We start from the raw sequence: 19,882 nt of genomic DNA, 5'->3' as shown, positions 1-19,882 counted from the left end.
GATCCATCCCCTTCTACTCTCACCAATTGGGTTTGATGTTTGATTCAATTGGCTTATTCTTCTTTCCACCAGAATTTGTTTAGGGTGTCTTCTCATCAGAATCGATGCCTCACCTTTTCCTTTGCATCTCATCTTCGTTGGCCATTAATGGAAAACCTACATTCAGGAATATGGACTACATCTAATACGTTTATCTCCCATTACTCACAACATATCATGGTTTCTTCTACATCAAGTTCTCGTCTTCCATCTGTGTCTGTTCTTCAAGCTTTGGTGCAACTTTGACTGGGTAAGTCTATATTCTTTTAATTACAGGGGCTCTTGCTTCATTTACTCTTTATAGGGATCCCGCTCTGTAGCAAGTGGTACCTGACCAGGTAATCATCAATCAGAAATCCACACTGTACAACCATGTTGACTCATGCTTTAACTTCCATGGCTTTGCAATGCTCATTATTGAGAGGGGGTGTTCCACGAGATTGCTTGCAGGTGAATAACCGCATGATGTAATTGCTTCATAAACTTGCTCATTCCAGACTGTGCCACCCATGAACTGCATGGGTTAAGCAAAAGGGGATAGTTGGCCATCCCTGCCATGCCATGTATTGAATAAATCAGTATGGTCTGCTTTTCAAAATAGGGTTTCATGGTCACCCATTGCACTGTATTGGGTGATGATGTTCCTCCAGATTCTCCAACGCATTCTCAGCCCCCTTTCTTCTAGTGGAGTATGTGAGTCCTTACCACTTTCCATTTCCAAGCTACTGGGGTGGTTGACCATGGAGGCACCCTCCTGAATGGGTTCCACACAAAGATGGCTATAACCATTCAGTGTAAAGTAGGGCAGTGGTGTTCTGCGGGTGTAGATGCCATGATATCCTCCACTATGTGTTATATATTCACTAAGGAGTGAGATGTCAAATTGCAGTTCACCCCTTTGATTGGGAGCTCTCATCCTATTGTCACATAGATGTCGCTACCTCATGGCTGGGCCCGGCATGGCCAGGTGGTTAGGGCACTCGACTCGCAATCTGAGATTCGCGGGTTCGAATCCCCGTCACACCAAACATGCTCGCCCTTTCAGCCGTTGGGGCGTTATAATGTGACGGTCAATCCCACTATTCGTTGGTAAAAGAGTAGCTCAAGAGTTGGCGGTGGGTGGTGATGACTAGCTGCCTTCCCTCTAGTCTTACACTACTAAATTAGGGACGGCTAGCGCAGATAGCCCTCGTGTAGCTTTGCGAGAAATTCAAAAACAAAACAAACAAAACCTCATGGCTGGGTTTTGGATTTAGAGTAGAACCGATCAACATAAGTCCTCACACATGTTTAGGGTTGTCTAAATTCCTCCATCGATTACTCCTGTGTTGTGGGTCAAAGCAAAGCAAAAGGAAATTGTTCTGGTTCTGTCCTTTTTGCTATCCCTTGTGTTTCTTATTCCAAGGATGTTATTGCTTTTTGGATGGTTCCAGTTGGTTTTGCTGTTGGGGGAGTTGATTTATATTTAATTGACATCCTTTCGATACCAGATGTTGGGTCCCTGGATCGATTTATCAAAGCTAACACATATGTCATGTTCTGGAGTTGGAGTGTTTCTAGATTCCCTCTGGTCTCTTGAACTTGAAGTGAAGACTATATGATTCTCATCCTACCCTCACATAGATGTCAGTTCCCAGTGGCATGGATTTTGGATGTAGTTGACTTACCAAGTATGATCACTATTTTGTCTCAGTTCTCTCCCACTTGGATGTGCTCAACTCTTTTTCTGCCCCTATCTACTACATACTTCATGGATGGGCAAAGAGTATACCTGGTCATAAGTGGTGTGGTTCCCCTTATCAGATCTTTGGATCTGACTCTCTCATTTCCAGGGGTATCCTTTGTACCCTCTCAGGGAGTACTTCTCTCATTCCCTCGCACTGGTCCCTCCAACTAATCAATGAATGGAGGGAAGTACCATATCAGAAGTTATAATTTTCCAATATTGAAATTATATTTCTGATAGGTACTTCCTTATGAGTACACTTCCCACCATTCTTCCAGTGCTTACATCTTCTGTCATGCTCCTATTGGTGAAGAAGTGACACATAATGATTTGCATGAGAGACATGTTGGAATCATTTGATTCCAATGGGGGAGCAGAAGGTTTGTAGCATGTATAAAGGAAAAAGTTTGCATATAAAAGGCAGCACTGGACAAAAATAGCTAATCTTGTGAGCGGAGGGAAGTAACTATTGGGAATACATTTTCAGTATAGGAAAATTATAACTTTCAACACATTGGATAATCAAATAAAATTTTTATCAATAAATTATCTAAATTATCTTCATGCCTACTTATGCTTTCTAATAGTTTCTAAACATAGTAGCACTTTCTCTAGTATTCAAGAGTGGGAGCCCTTGTAGTCATTATCTAGTTTAAGTAAATATTACGTCTACACTTTGTTTTGCTACTGTATGCCATAGGTAATCACATTAGTGGCAGAGACAATAATAGTAAGCATATTATAAACAGCAGGGGATTGGGAGTATAAAGCGCTGTCTGATGCGGCCACATTCCATGGAAGAATCTACAGTGGCCACTCATTCATATGGAATAGTGCATTCCCATGTACATCCTTATTCAGTTTTCAAACAACAAGGATTAAGTACATCTGTTGTCTGGTCTGAAAACATTTGAAGCTGATTGGATATTAGTTGCCAAATATTCAACTAAAACAACTATTTGTGTGATCCCTAATTTCAACCAAAATTCAATCACAAGGCTATTTGGTTAATGTCATGAAAATAATCAACTAGGGTTTCTGATTATTATGGTTTTTAGGTTATTCGAACTATCCCGTAATGGAAATTATTACTATTTTTAACTAATTCAAATCTGTTCAGCTTTTTGATTAGTCTCACAACTCATGAAAATAATAAACTAATTGAAATTAGGGTTTATGATTATTTCCATTTTTAATTATTCAAACTATCCAAGTATCTAAACACTGCTATTATGTGTACTTGTTGTTAAACACAATTGGCTTTCTGTGCTCTAATCACTGTGAGTATCTCCCTCCCTCAATAGGTAACACACCCCACCAGTTTTCCTTTACTGATGCTATATTTTCAGAAAGAAGTTCATCTTTTTAATTTCTTTATCGCCACTGGCCCAGCCACCAGCTTCTTAATGTACTGTTATAGCTCTTTGTTGTGCAGAGAAGTGAATAAAAAGTTCTCAAGTTAACATTTTTCTGACCTGAAATGTATTTCAGATAGCTAATCATACCTCTGCACAACCTTCCACTCTTCTTCCCTACTTCCAGTGTATTTATTTTGCCTTGTCGAGAATGAGTCTGTTCAAATGCTAGTGCTCATGAGAATTACTGTGCATGGAGGATGCGTCACCCTCTTATTGGTGGAGGGCTATAGTCTGATGATGATTGCACCATAGGCTGGCACAATACACTCTAGTATGTGTAGGGGTAGGACCATTGTTCAAGGCTTGTGAGGTGCTCAAAAATCTTCATAGCAGTGGTGTGAGTAACTAGCTGAAATACATTTTCAGTTAAGGAAAATGTTAACATTTGTAATAATAATGAGTAATGGAACACCTGTAACAACTGACCTCTAGCCTACAACATCAGGAGCATTAACAGAGTTCATGATGGAAAGGCACTAATTTCAGAACATCTTAAGTCAGACCCCACTCTTTTTTTTTCTGAGTATTGCATCATATAAGTTTATACTGGTATACATATACTGAAATTTACAACATGTAAGACACTGTAAATAGGCCTATTTGAATATTTATTTGTCTCTAACAACCATATTTTTAAAATGTATGTAACATGATAATTTTACCAACTAAAAATGGTTGAATTAGATTCTTCTAACGAGTCTGGAGTACATAAATGTTTTTTGTGTTGTCTTTCAACATGTTCATTATTTTAGCATTCAAATTTGATGCCATTTTATACCAGAAGTCGTTGGAGCTTGAATTATGGAACTTTATACAGTTGTTAATGATTTTCACTCCTTGAATTACGGTAGAGTCAATAATATATTCTTAAAAGCTTATGGACATAATATCATGTGAGTGAAGGGTATTAAGATGTGGAACCATATACTACTCTAAATTGTTTTATATTTTTCTTGCACTTTGCTTATATATATATATCCAATATCCCATTATCTTCTTTAAAAAAAAAAAGAGCATAGGAGGGACATCATCTTTTGTCAAGATGGGATGGATACACCCTGTAAGGTTCTTGTTGCAATCAAATTTTTAACTCTTCTGATTTGATTACTGATACAACTCATCACATTTTTTTTTCCTCTAGAAAAGGATCGCTCATAGTTCATGCCACTGTGATCTCTGAAGTAGGTCTTCATATTTCACTTTTTGTCACTGCCATATTTTTCAACAATTTCAATATTTAGATTTTAGCACAGAGGACATTGAAAACTAGATTATATTATCAAAGAAGTATCAGTGTCTAATTATATATAATACTTAACTAATATTATAATTTCACAATGAACTCAATATCACATAGCTTTCTTAGGTTCTCAGGCACTAAGCTGATGCCATGCCACATTGATAATTGAGTTTTAGCATTATTGTAAGACATACTTTTGTCTATTTGGTTTAAAGCATTTTCTGAGCAGATGCAAGCTATTGCATTTTTAATTTATATATTGATTAATGCATATATAATTATTGTAAAATAACATTCATTTCTTAGAGACAAAGGATAGAGGCACTAGAACACAAGAGATTTCCATGTGATCTGGTTGAGAATCTAGACAATTTACCTGCCAAATTAGGTGTAACTGTACCTCAAAATAAATTACATATTGTTGGAAAACCAAAAAAGAAGAAATTTGAGGAAGGTATGTTTCCTATAATCTTAATATATTTTTAGAGTGAAAATTTATATAATTTTCAGCTGGTGTAATTTTGTAAGGTTTACAATAAAATGAACTCCAGTAATGTTAAAATTGCTGATAAATTTTACTCTTATTTTTATGCCGATGTACAGTTTAAAGTGTTTATATGAATATATATATACTAAGAAAATACTGTATCTTACTTATTTTAGACTTATCTTACTATGAGAAAATATAAGTGCTACAAGAGATTAATATCAAGTTCTAAAATACAAAGGAAATTTAAAAGATGTTGAGCAGTCACATGTATTATTAAAGTAATTTGAAGAAACACAAGAAAACTACAACAAATTGTTTTTCTATTAATTCCCATGTTTCTTTTTGTTATTTAGTGTTTACATTGTATGATCATTGTAGTTTTGGTTTATTTTCAGACTGATGCAATTTTCTTCTGTTTCTATTATATGTACCTGATAGCCCTGAGTTTAGATCATAGATAGTTAACTGGTGGCCTACGAGCTAGATATGGCTCATGGAGTTATTTTATTTGGCTCTTGTTGTTTTTTAAATCATATCTTATTCGGGCTAAACTGGCAAAATGAAACTGTGACCAAATAAACCAGTCCCATGACAGATCTGAGAATTTTCTTCAAATGTTAACTCAGCTACTTATTCAAAACCATATAATTAAATGATGGTGTACAGTAGATGGTAGGAATTAAAATTTAAGTTAAGTAAATATTCTGAATGTACTTTTACCCAGTCATATAGTTTTGGCCCCAGACTACAGTCTGGGTAAGAAACTGGCCCATGAGCAAAAGAAGTTGGCAACCTTCATATAGTAACATTTTGTCTAAAAATGTTGTTTCTGTCCCATAATTTTCTATAGATTTTTAAGATCTTACTGCCAAAAATAATCAGAGATCTTGTAACAATTTTTAAGTACTTCAAAAGTGTAATATTTAATTCACTGGTGATACATCATATGATTTGTAAGAATTCAGTTGCTTTCATGTTAAACTAATATTTCTTTTCATACAAAATTAAATGTTTGGTTTGTAGTATTTTCTTAATAATCAAACTAAATTGTCTCCTATGAAAAAGTATTACCTTTCACATGCACATAAAACAATGGTACTATACCAATACAGACTAAACAAATTGTTATATAACCATAATAGTTTACCTCCTATTTTTTAAGTTATTATGATTCCTATAGATGTTTGTTTCTTAAGCTTATCAACTTTTGAATGTACATCTAATGCTTTAAACATTATATTATGTACAACTCTCACATTGTTACCAACATACAAATATAATATTTCTATTATAAACAAGTTATGTGTAATGACATTGTTTGTAGAAATAGTTTGCCAATATATTCAAAATTTAACAAATATTGTAGTTTAACTTTACATGATTCTAATTTGTTAAAAAAAATGTTTTTGAACTGTATTACATTGTACAAATATAAATATATTATCATATTCTGGTGTTTGGTTTCATTGAGTGACCCAGGGTTATTCTTATAAATTACAGTACAATTTTTGCATATGTTTTAAGTTTTAAAAGCCATTGTAATTTTGCTTTAAAACATTTATTAACAAATTAATTTGCAAAATAATGATGTCCAGAAAAAGAGAATTTGTTAATAAACTAATATTGCAATTCTGAGATAATAACTCACCTCTGCATATAGATTACCTGTCTTTCTCAGTGCTTCTGCCAAAGAGATTTGCATGCCAATAGTCTTTAAGGATGTTATGAGTGTGGAATTTTGTAATTGGTTACTTGTGACTAATAGTTGCATAGATCATCGAAAATTATATATAAGTAATATTAATATTTGTCTGTTTCATTGCTACAAGATGTTAGTATTTTTTTGTCACTTGCAGATGTTTTCTGGTCAACCCAATGCTTCCTTATTTGAATGAAGCTGATAATTTGAGGATGAGGCCATCGACTCCTTTCACTCAATGCAAACATATATATATTATGAATATAATTATACATCTTTATTTATCCCCTGAAACAACACAATGCTCCTATAAGGGAATTTTCAGGTATGCAGTTTCAATAAAAATGACTTATTCAGAAGCAATGATGCATTTCTATTTGATGAACAACAAAACATTGGTCATTTATTTCGATATGTCCCATGCAATTTGAATCATATTTGAATTAGAATAGAGAAAAAGCAGTGTTGATACTATGAAAAATCTACTATTTCAAACAAAACACAAATAGAAATATCACAGCATTTATAAAACTTCAACAAAAGGCAAATATCTTTTGCATGATTGGTTTTTAGCTGAAAAAAAAATGTAATGATGTCTAAATATTAAATCATCACTGACACTCTTAGAGACTAGAGGTGACTACTGCTCTAACACATCATCACTAACACATGCTTCAGTGGCCAGTTTTGTATGTGTTTCCTGGTATTCTGGGGATGTTGATCCTCACAAAGGAATACACTCTTCGATCTCATAAATTTGAGTTCAGACAAATAAACAAAACTGTCCATGAAGAAATCACGTGCAGCAAACTGACGTGGTGATAAATGCACATGCCACAAGTTATCACAAGCCAGTTCAGCAATTTTCTACAGTTTGCATTCATGTGACACAACTTCCAAATAATGTCAAGGTCACATTAATTTTTTATGAAAAGTCTGTTTGCTGAAAATGTGCATTTAAGAACTTTTTGTAGTTTTATTGTGTTTCTGGAGTATAACATTTTGACACACAGTTACAGGTTACTTAAAAATGTAACCAGTTATCAGCTGTAGCCAAACCATATCTGAGTGCTCATGTACTCATGACAGCTTTACTAGCCTTGAAGCAACTCCCACCTAATTTCACGTGATTTATGTGAATTGCATCACAGCATGATGAGACGTCATGCGATAAATGCCCTCTACAAATAGGAGGGCAACATACCTTCATGCACACTGACTTCCCCTATGCATTTGCGCTCATAAATCTTCATTCTTCTCCACGGCATTGAATTGTACAGACATATTGAAATTTTTGTCTGTGTTCAACTTACTGAAATTTGCATTGTTAACGAAACTTTGATTTTCGTTTTCTTTAGCTTTTGTTTCAAAAGCTTTAATTTTTTATCATGAATTATCAAATAACAGATTTATACTTAGTCCTGAGTGTAAGATGTTGTTCACACTTCAGCTTTACTCCTGTTGTGACTTTTGGAGGCTCACTGACTGTCATGGTCATTGCAGCCACTGTTCAATGGGTTGTGGATTACCACATGCTCAACAGGCCTCTTACTCCCATCTTGTCAGTCGAATTTCTTTCTCTTCAGTTAGGAATGATCTATTAGACTACAACCTTCTCTTGATTTGCTTTGGATAGTGCTTTACCATTTATGAAACAACCTTAACTTTTCAATCTCTTTCTGAATTTCTTTCTCAGGTGTGTTCCTTTCCATCTCTTTTGCCTGTGTTCTTTATTATTTTAATTTTCTCACTTTCTGATCCATGATTCATGGGTTTATTTTGCATTTTCTCCTTGCTTGTTATTAGATTTTATACTGTTTCCTTTATCTAATACCTCCTTCCTCACACCCAAGAACCTTGTTCCCCTCACATTTGTGACTCCTTTTGTCCTGATTTGTAGACTTTATTCCCTTCCTTTTCCCAATTTTTTGTAATTGGTATCTATCTGGCTAGTTTAGGGATCAAGCCTTTTACCTTCTATTTCTCTTTCTAGTTCCCCAATTTCACATTTTTTGTCTTTTAGCTCCACCTTTTACCTGAGACACTTCTTAGTGCTTACAATGGCTTCTGTAGACATTTGTTCCCTTCTCTGTTTGGCTTTTTCACTTCTTTTGCTTTATCCCTTCATACTTTGTACCCCTGCTGGCAGAACTCGTTGGATCAAGTTACATTCCTCTTCACTGTACTCCTTCCTTCTCCTTGTTTACTTACTATTCATCTGGCTCCCTTTCATTAACCAGATGTTTTCAGTGATGTTCCTTTCCCCTTGGTGACCTGGTCTGATGCTATACAATTTCTGTCCTTGTTATCTTCCTGTATTTTTCCACCTGCTTGCCCTTTACTTCTATTCTTCATCTGGATCAGTCTCCTTCCCACCTTTCCATTCCTGATTCTAGGCCTTCTTCTTTTGTTTTTCTACCAGAAGTCTCATTCATCACTCTTCTTGTCACTGTCTATCACAAATGTACATTTCTTTGGGTACTGTTCTCTTCTTCTGCTGTTGGTATCTTTCCTCACTTTTTCTCCTCCCTCTGACCTCATTTATAGCTTTTTACACTTTGTCTGCAGTTGGCCATGGTTGATGTGTGTCAGACACTTTTCTACACATCTCTCTCAGCCCATCCTCCATTTATTTTCTTTGTCCTGTCTATCTTTTTTTTGCATTTTCCATTCCTTGCTCTTCCCTTCAACTCAGCATCAGCACCTCTTGTATTAGTTGATATCATGAGAGCCTTCGCTTGCCATATTCATGACCTGGGGCTAGCATCCCTTTTCTTTGACTGTTTATATCTGTTACCTCATTCTTGGATGTTTTTTCTTCTCTTATGGTGACTACTTGGTTGAGGGGGGGACTAATCTTGGGATGTAAGTCCTTTCTCACACTCATTCATTGTTGAGTACTTTTGGGTGTTTTTTTTTCTTCTCTCATCTCAACCACTTTCACTTTGCCTGTGAGCTATGACATATCTGGTCACCAGGTTTCAGACTTCTTATTCTCTCCCTGCATGAAAGGGTATTTTGCTTTTTGGGACTCTGGCTTCCCTAGAAACACTCATTTCTTTGAGGCATACCCTTATGTATCTCCTACAGTGGACCATGTGGACTGAAGATTTCCTTTAATGGGGGTCCTTTGTCATATTTTGTGAGCCTATCCTTAAGGAATTGTCAGAAATTGTATACTATTTCCTACATTCTCGTACTGCCTCTTAAGCCAGATCTTTCTCTTCTTTGATTCTTCTCTCTCTGATTGAAGTACATTTTTTTATGAGGGAGGGACTTCCAACATTTGGATGCTGGATAAGAGTTCATTTCACATCAATCTCACTCTTCATTGGGCATGTTCTCACTCCTACTCCTACTGATGGTTTATTTGATCATGTTCCACTCAGCCTTTTCCTGCTTCAGCCATTCTTGTGGCTTCTGTTCCAGGTCTTTTTTATTTCAGGTATTAACCATACAAATCTGAACCCATTCACATCCTTTGCCAGGAGCTTCAATCTTGGTGGCAGTCTGCCTCTCTTTCAGGCAGTCTGTATTATATAAATGGAGTAACCTCTATGCCCCCAGATCTTTGTGGGGATTATCTTTGGTTGGACACATCCATCTTGGACAATTTTAGCCTCCTTCTCAATTCAGAACTTCCTCTCTTATGGACCTCTTTTCCTCATCTTTAGGCTCTGGCTGTTGATTTCTCAGTCAGGCCTGGTTTTACCTATTTCTCTTTACCTACTCCTATATTCGTCTTTTCCTACTGGGCTTCAGATTTAAACACAACCCTGCTTTTTTGGGCCCTATTATTGGTGCTTCTTTGATCACCTTAACCTTGATCCGCTTGATATTCAAACCCCCTTCCTCGTCCCATTATTCCCCTTCTCTCTTGCTTCTCACACTTCCCTTCTTCATAGAGGGATATCCTCCCTTCACCCTCATGCATGGAATTTGCCTGATCTATTGCTTTTCAAGCCAAAATTTTCACTAATGTGGCATTATTCTTATCACATTTAGTCATCATTCCACTTTGTTTGTCTGTCACCATCTGTGGTAGGTCATTTGTCATTGGTCCTTCTGCCATTCCTTTCCTCCTTGCTGTAATTCTCTGCACAACGTTTCTGCTTTCTTACCTGACTGTTCATCGATGTATTATCTGTCTCAACCTTTCCTTGTTGTTTGGTGGACCTGTCTCCTTTTTTGGTACCAAGAAGTGTTTCTTCCCCTGTCCTCTCCATTCTGTTCTGATCCTTCATTCTCATCAGTCCTTTTAGCCCAACTCCTTTGCTTTACTGAGACCTTAATGAGGTTTTGCATAATCTTGTTCATGCCTCATTCAAGCTGTTTACTTCCTGACTTTTGTACTCTCTTACTCTCCTGACTTGTTTCCTCATATTTCCTTCTATGATTATCATTTTCCTCTAGATGCTTCTTATGCCCTCTTCCACAGCATTTTCCTCTTCCCAACAGATCCTTTCTTCCTTGGACTTCTGTCACCTAGGAAGTAACCCTGCTATCTCCCTTCCTTTTGTCTCTCACCTATTAGATAATTTTCACCCAGCTCAAATCATGTGTCCTTTTGGGCTGTTCAGTGTGCTTTATCACAGACATCACCCTTTATGCGTCTGTGCCTTCATCTGTCCCTATCCCAAGGTTCATCTTTTTCCATTGACCTCTTTACTTCTTCCCTAATGGGATGAGTTCATTAACTCCTCTGTTGACATTTTTGTATCAGGATATGGATGCTTCCAGATTATTTCCCCTTTTTTTCACATTTGATTCATCACATTTTTTTGTTTTCTTACATCTCTTCCTCGATGGTCCTTGGACGAGATCCTCCAGGTGGGCATGTGGACTCTCTCCACACATTCATCTCTTCTTCTGTACACTTTGTGGTTGTTTTATATCCTGATGGTTTTCAGCTTCCACAGGTCACCATTCTTCAATCACTTCATAGAAAGCACTCATACCATCTGCCCTGACTTTACTTGTGCCCACTGTGAGCTGGGGTATTCTGCAAGACGACTTAGTGTCTTTGTGGTATATATATCTATATTCGATCTATCTTCTGGTCTAGACCCTACCTATACCATAGACTATCATGGAAAAAGCCAACACTAGGAAGGTGTTCTACCCACTACTCTGATTCTCACTTGCTGACTTTGTGGTCATCCATTGCACTGTCTCCAGTAAAAAAAACCTTTCTGGACTGAAGGACCGATGGAGATCTGGGTCTCTCGTAAATTAATTCTCTCCCCTACATCGAGTGGAGTATTGAAGACCCTTGCCTCTTACCAGTCCTACCTGCTGGGGTGGTGTACCATTGACAATCCTTAAAAATTGGGACATAATCTCTGGGGCTAAAACAAGGGGTGCCAATACAGTGAGTAGTGTGGCAGTAGTGACACCAGTTGTGTAGTGTGGGTCACCTCACATATAACTCAGGTACATCATTCATGCCATATGTGGCCTCCTCCTGCAGCCAAAGCCTATTCAGAGTTCAGGTGTGCATGCACTACATGTGGACCAATATTGCATAAAACATTTGAGGTATATAAGTATCCATACAATATATAACAAAAATGTCCTCCTCTCACAGCTGGAGTCAGTTCTGTAGAGTCTGACATTAGAGTTGAGGTGAGAATGGATACTTATCACAAGTACCCTCCTCCCACAGCTGGTTTTGCCCCATTGAGTCTGATGGTAGAGTTGAGGTGAGCACCCAATGTATGGTCTGAACAAACACCAACCACACTAGACATATTAGCTCTCTAACAACTTGTGTACAAATACTTGGACAGACATTTTCCAATTCTTCCCATCCCTACAGCACAAAGTTGGCTTCTTTGCCTCTTATCTTGCTTATATGGATTAAGAGTATACCCTGGATGAGACGAAATACAGTCTCCCACATGTGTGCCCCCATGGAACCCCTGCCATCGAGTGTAACACCTCATGGACATCCTTCAGATGCTTTCTGAATGGTTATCGTCTAATTAAATTTTGCACTGGTCCATCCACCATGTCATTGTGAGATTCTAGCTAATCTGTGTGAAAGGGTGAATTATTGTATCAGAAATCAACATTTTTCTTGCCTGAAAATGTATTTCGAATAGCTACTCACTTTCCCACTTTCGGTGCACAGTTTCTTATTTGCCTTGTCAAAGAATGAAGAATCACAAATGCAAATACATAGGTGGAGTTAGTGCACATGAAGGTGTGTTGTCCTCCTATTGGTAGAGGACTTTTGTTGCATGAGGACATCATCATGCCGTGGTACAATTCATGTAAAATTACATGAAATTAGGTGAGAGATGCTTCAAGGCTAGTGGCATGCAAATTTCTTTGGAAGACACACTGAGGAAGATAGCTAATCTGTGTGTGAAGGCAAGTATCTATCAGAAATACATTTTCAGATAAGAAAAATGTTAACTTTATTGATAACAGTTTCCAAGGTGGGAACCAAAAACTTTGTTTAGACTGTGCTTGAGATCACTAAACAGTTTGTAGTAAAACTATGATTTAAGTGTATTAAGTACATTTTTATATCATTTAGAAAACATTGAAATTTGATTATGCCATCTCAGTTTTCCAAATTCATTTATTTTTACTCATTGTTATTTTCATATCTAATACATTTGTAGCAGTATAATGGCTATTTGTTTGTTAAATTGGATACTTTATATTTTATTCTGTAAAACAAAAAAAAATACTTTATTTTCATAATTTTACAAATTTATTTTAATTCGCAGTCATCCTTGTATACCCTTTCAGATTATATAATTTTTTTGAAGGCTTTATAGTAAATTATATGTTTGAAATTGTTTTTTCACTGGCAGTATTTGATAAATAAAGCTGATAGGGTTATTTCTACAACATATTAATCTTTTACTAACTAGTCTTTTCATTTTATAGATGATGAATTAAATCCAGTTGAGGAAACAAAACAGTCAGAAGATTTTATTAGTCTACATGGGTAAGTTAAACAAATTGTTGTATTTGAATTGTCTTTACTTGTATCTTTTTAATAATGAGAACCATTTCAAACTTCACACTTGAATTGCCTCCCCCTCCCAATAAGAGACTGTCAGCATCAGACCTATCATACTTTATTATTGTCAAATGAGAATTAGTTAACTGTATAACAATAATTTATTACTTTATGAATATGTACATTAAGAAATAATTGATTAACATATACAGTGTTACAAGATATAGACTAGTACTACACTTCTGTTTTGCAGATGTAGACTAGAAGTAATGAACACTTTTACTTGTTTTTCACAAAACTTTGAGAGTTGCTTGTGAACTGTGTATTATGTATGCTCATGAAGATAGCTCACTCTTGATTTTTGTAGGTATTAGACAATCAATTTCTGTGTATGGTGACATAGAAAGAAATGTTTGTCACTAAAATATCTACCAAACATTAATAGAGTATTGCATGCATAAAATATTTTTTTAGAGATTTAGATAAACAATTGGTTATTGAATAATGTATACAAGTACAAATAAAAATTCCATTAGCTAAAACTTAGCCACCTTGCTGTATCTTGGGATCTCATATTTCTTGGCTAAGTAATGTATTTGTATGATAGACATAACTTTTAGCTATAAAGTAGTTAAAAGGGTGTAAGATATATAAATATAAATCATTTCTAAAAACATATGTAATGATTATTATGACTTTTTTAAATATTTTCATGCAATATAGTTTCTTGTGTTTGTGAATTTATAAATGAAACACATAAACAATTACTCAACAATTATTCCTTGAAAAATTAGTTATTTTATATTTTTCAATGTGTATTAGAAACTTTAAGTTTACATTTAAAAGTGCCTGTAAGAGTAATTTTGAGGAAAGTTTCACTGAGCCATGTCATTTACCCTTGACAAGCTCAATCTGTTTAAATGAAATTCATTTATTTTTCAAGCCATATTAGATTAGAATTTACGATATTTGTCATAAACCTGAAAAAAGTCAATAACATGGAAATAGGAATGAAAAATCATTGAAAATAATCCCAAAACCTAAAAAAACGTGAGAGAAAATTGTACCCTCCATTCATTACTGGTATATTTTAATGTAAATCTTGGTCAGTCTGTCTGTTCTCTTTTGTCATTCTTTGTTCGAATATCTTTTTGTTTAATATTGTGAGGAAAAGTTGAAATATCAGTGTGTTGTACATACAAGTCTGACAAATATGAATTTTTGCCTGGGAATTCAGGAAAACAATTTAAATAATTTGCCACACATTAATAAGTTTAAATTCATCTGCATTACACATGTTAGTTTTCCAGCAACTTTGTGACTCCAACAGGAATCATTAGTGTATTATGTGTGTTGTATTCCAAATTAAGATACAGGTAAGTATATTAAGTATTATCTTGGCATTAACAGTAATTATTAGTATATTTTGTGTGTGGTATTCCAAAATTAAGCAACAGGTAAGTAAATTAAGTATCATCTTGGCATTAACAGTAATTATTAGTATATTTTATGTGTGGTATTCCAAAATAAAGCAACAGGTAAGTAAATTAAGTATCATCTTGGCATTAACAGTAATTATTAGTATATTTTGTGTGTGGTATTCCAAAATTAAGCAACAGGTAAGTAAATTAAGTATCATCTTGGCATTAACAGTAATTATTAGTATATTTTGTGTGTGGTATTTGAAAATAATCTTGGGCAGTGGGTAAGTAAATTAATTCCCACATTAATAGGAGGTTTGTAGGAAATGTGTACATAGTTTGAAGAAGTTAGACTCAACCAAATGACAAGAAATTGAAACAAAGAGAACACATTTACTATCAAACATGGTCAGTTTTAGTTAACATAACTCTATATGGATTAAACAGCAACCTATTATTTGACTTTAAAATAGATTGGTCAACAAATAAGTACCATATTAAAAGGTGTAAACAACAGCAAGGGATTCTGGCTGAGAATCCAGTATTCGAAGGAAATGTAAGTTGTAAATAACCATATGCAGTTAATAGATACCTTGAAGAGATGAGAGTGAATAATATTCCTTATGGTTGTTTATGTAGAAAACCACCTATCATGACCTTTCCCAGAACTAGTCTACATGAGATAGTGTACAAAATAGCATTGTAGTTCATAATAATAGTGCAATATTAATTATTCATAAAATACAAGCTTTTAAATATGTGAATGCAAAACAATACTATTAATTCTGAAATTATAAATTTAGGTGTTATACATTATGTTTTTTCATTCACGTTGGAAGTATCAGTACTTAACAGCATGTTGGTATAATTTTTACTTTTGCTGAAAAATTATTTTTAAACTTGAATATATATAGAAATATGTTACTTTATGTAATATATGTGCATCCCTTCTGTACATTCCCAGTACAAAATGTACCGTATATGATGTGTAATAAACATTACAGAATTTCTAAAACCATAGGTAATATGATTATTGTTTTAGCTTTGATAAATCATAGTTCTAAAAGAAAATGTTACAATATATTTGTTTATATTTATCAGTCTATTACATTTATAAAATGTTTGACAAGAGTGTTAACATTTTATCTTGAGTTAGAATAATTCTTTCATAGAAGGGTTATCAAAAAGTGTTTTTCATATTCTTGTGTAACAATGTTAATAGCTTTTGGAACCAAATTCTTGTACTGAATGCTAAAACACATACTAACATTAATGATTTTAATGTTGAAAAAGGAGCACCGATATAACTCACCCCTTCCCCAAGGTTATGTTTAATTAATTGCCAAGGTTGTTAAAAAAATGTGACTGATAATATCACTCTCCTGTAACTTTTGTTATAGTTGAAGGTCCATATTTATTATCTAATGGAATTGTTGATGTTACTTTTTTCTGTATTGCTGTTTATTTATTACAAGCTGAGGTAACCATCATTTGTCTGGGTTATGAGTTTAAATAAATGTGGGGGTGGATGCTATGATAAATAACATAAAAATGTTAACTTTCACAAAATTTATTTATATTGTTATAGTATTCATTATTACCTCACCAAAAGTTTTGTATAAGCTTTAAGAACTCAATATGTATATACTTAAAACATGGTATACACTGTGTGATGGTCAGGGTGGCTTTGTAGGAAGATGTAGTGACAAAAGTAGTGGTAGTAGGGGGTGCTTTCTGTTACCTGCTTTCAACACCCAGCTCTTAACATCCTTCCATGGTGTTTCATGTGATTAATGGGCAGAAGAAGAAAGGTCACTGGTCAAAAAACGGCTCTTCATATCAGCCTTATGGTGACTGTTGGAGTAGGAACTTCAGCTCAGTTTATGTAGTGCTCCAATATTGGTGGTCATTTTTTTAGTTTCATTCTTCCATAGAGAGTGCTAGTGCACATTTGTGTGCCCTTTCCTTCACACTGTGTGTATGTTGTTTTATAGAAACTTAATAATTTTTTTTTGGTTTTGGTGTAAGGATGTGATGCTATCCATGAATGTAGCTAATGTCAAAGATAATAAATGCTCAATAACAGCAATAATTAGAAGTGGAGGGTGTTGTGAATCCCCACTAACATGCCCCTTGTTCCAAACTATCATCCCACAAAGTTTGGTTGAATTTGGCCCAGTAGTTAGAAAACAGACAGACACAAAGTTTTTTGTTTTTTTATGTGCCTTGTACATATAGATGTTCATCAACAATTTTATGCTAAAAATACTGTAACTGTTAAATAAAAATTTGTTATTCTTTAGTCAGCTGCAGTTCTTTTAGTTGGCCACATGCTCTTGCAATGTCAGCTTAATATATGTAGCTATATGAGTATTGCATATAGCATCAAATATATATACATAAATACACATATATTTACAACTTTAGCAATCGAATACTTTCATATATCAAGAGACCAAAGCTTGTCTTGTAATAGTAACAATAATTCCAATAAGCTAGGTACATAGAGTGAAACTAAAAATCAATTTGGCCATCTGTTTAGCTGATGAAATATACTTTTCTTACATATCTACTTATAAAAATTAGAATGCATTCTTTCATCAGTTGAATACCCTCACTGTTAACAATATATTTGGCAGTAAACTCAATAATATCTCGTAAAGTTCAGTCAGCTTAGGAAATTTAGGTCAGTTCTAAATACAACTTTTAAGCTAACAATGCATATCAGTCTTTATCATAAAAGTATAATAATGAATGACTAGTTAAAATAAAATTATTTACAATCAATACAGTAACTAGTATGAAGAATATTATTAATGAAGGAACAACAAATAAAAAAAATGTACCTTACTTAGGGAACTGACAAACAGTAGGTCCTGTCTTGAACCATTGTTGTTGATGTACATTTAGTTGGAAACTTGCTGTCTAACACCACATTAATTTTATACTTGGGTATTTTGATTTTATGTGTTCTGATTAATGAACTACTATGCTATTTTATTTCGTTTATATGTTTTATTATTATTAAAACCACAAGAGCTATCTGTAAAGTCTTTAAAATATTACTTTAATAATTTCACATTTCTTATGATTAGTTCAACAGAGTTTCAAGTGAAGATATTGCCTAAAGAGCTCAAAAGACCCAAACCAATTGCAGAGAACGCACTGGATTTCAGGCAAAATATGCTGTATGGAAAGAAAAATAAGAGAGAATCGGGTACGAGTTGATAAAAAGTAGTTTGTGAAGAAGAAAAATAAAATTTTTAAGAGAGGCAGTGTAACATTTTCAAGTCCCAAAATAACTCTAATTGCTAACTTTCTTTCTTAGTGGTTACTGATACTTCAAAACTGCAGTGTGTGAGTGTGTGTATTTTCACCTGTGAGTAATTCTTGAGAATTGTAGCAAATTAGTTTAATATAAGAGACAACTCTGTATTTATAAACTGTATAGTTCTACTACTACTTTATATTCAAATGTTTAGAATTTTTTATAATCATAAATATAGGTGTAACACAAAAAAAGTACTGAGGATAGTTTTAATGACAACAATGCAAAGACATATAACTCTTAGTATCATAATAATAAAATGAATCTTAAGCTGACCAACCCATCATTCTGTTCAATGCTCAAATCCTAGCAGTTTTGTTTATATTTGTATGACGTACACAACTTTTAGCTTCATAGTCACTATGGTTCATTTACAAGATGAATATTTTGTTAGACTGACACTTTTTTATATAGATTCTCAGCACTCATTCACCTGTAATCTAGTGCATGGTTTTAGAACTACCTACTATAATAACTTAACTTTTTAAATATTTCCTCCTGATGGCCTCAGTGGTCTTTTTTTTTCATTCACAGACTAAACTCTTTTGTTATTTCCAAAAATGTATCAGTTACACAAATAGTATTTTCTAGAGGAGTAAGGGTTGGCCCTGTGGAAGAGCTTTGGAGTTTAGAGCTGGAAAACTGAGTTTGAATACATGCAATACTACTGTCCCTCGGTGGGACAGCGTTAAGTCTTTGGATTTACAATGCTAAAATCAGGGGTAGTTCAATTCCTCTCAGTGGACACAGCAGCCAATGTGGCTTTGCTATCAGAAAACACATGCATGCAATGCTATAAAATATTCCCTGCAATTTAAATTGTATATATATATATATATATATATATATGTGTGTGTGTGTGTGTGTTATAAGAGTAACAGTCAATTCTTTAGCATGGATGATGAGAGTTAGGGTGCTGCTGACTGGCTGCCTTCCCAGTGGTTACTAGTTCAAAATTAGGGCTGGCAGTAGATAGCTTTAGTAGTTTTGTCATAAGTATAATGCTGTTTTATGTAAAAACCAAATTATGTTTTCCATAGATCTGAAAATTATAAATAGTCTACACTGGTTTTTGTCACAGAAATACAATATGCTATAACCTAAGTGCTTTCGAGAAGGTTGACCTTTTAAAAGTGCCTTAGTTTTATAGGATATTGTATTTTTGTGTTAAACTGATTTCTTTAACCTATCAGTTCAGTTTTTGTCACTTAGGCAGTTTACATAACATTCTAAAATTTTTACATATTGTGTCAGAAGCTCTTGTTTCTTGAATTTGTACTTAAAATGTAAAGTGATACAGTGTTTTATGGTATCTATTTCTCCACAGTTCAGTCATTCATGGGAAAGAAAGAAAAACAAGTAGTTGGTGGAAAATGTTAATTGTTACGAGGCTAGCTACTGGATGTCCAAGAGAAAATGTGATTATTTTCAGTATATGAAAGTAGGTGTGGAGCTTAATGCTTTAAGACTATCAGGATGTAATTTCATGTGTTCTATAAAAAATAAATTTGATCCAAGAGATTGTGTAGGTTTTATTTTTAA

At 34.4% G+C, this 19,882-nt stretch overlaps 1 protein-coding gene across 3 annotated transcripts in view; it reads left to right on the top strand.

The window, feature by feature from the left end:
- Nucleotides 1-19,882, top strand: part of LOC106478811 — a 28,463-nt gene extending 8,581 nt beyond the window's left edge. For all 3 annotated transcript variants that reach the window (XM_013939382.2, XM_022382486.1, XM_022382485.1), the window contains exons 3-6: nucleotides 4,730-4,877; nucleotides 13,516-13,576; nucleotides 18,108-18,229; nucleotides 19,668-19,882. In XM_013939382.2, the coding sequence (XP_013794836.1) occupies nucleotides 4,730-4,877; nucleotides 13,516-13,576; nucleotides 18,108-18,229; nucleotides 19,668-19,720 (384 nt within the window). In that variant the 3' untranslated portion in view covers nucleotides 19,721-19,882. The remainder of the gene's footprint in view (nucleotides 1-4,729; nucleotides 4,878-13,515; nucleotides 13,577-18,107; nucleotides 18,230-19,667) is intronic.

This window comes from Limulus polyphemus, unplaced genomic scaffold (assembly GCF_000517525.1).
Source record: "Limulus polyphemus unplaced genomic scaffold, Limulus_polyphemus-2.1.2 Scaffold252, whole genome shotgun sequence".
Lineage (NCBI taxonomy): Eukaryota > Metazoa > Arthropoda > Merostomata > Xiphosura > Limulidae > Limulus > Limulus polyphemus.
This window is presented reverse-complemented; position numbering and strand designations above follow the sequence as displayed.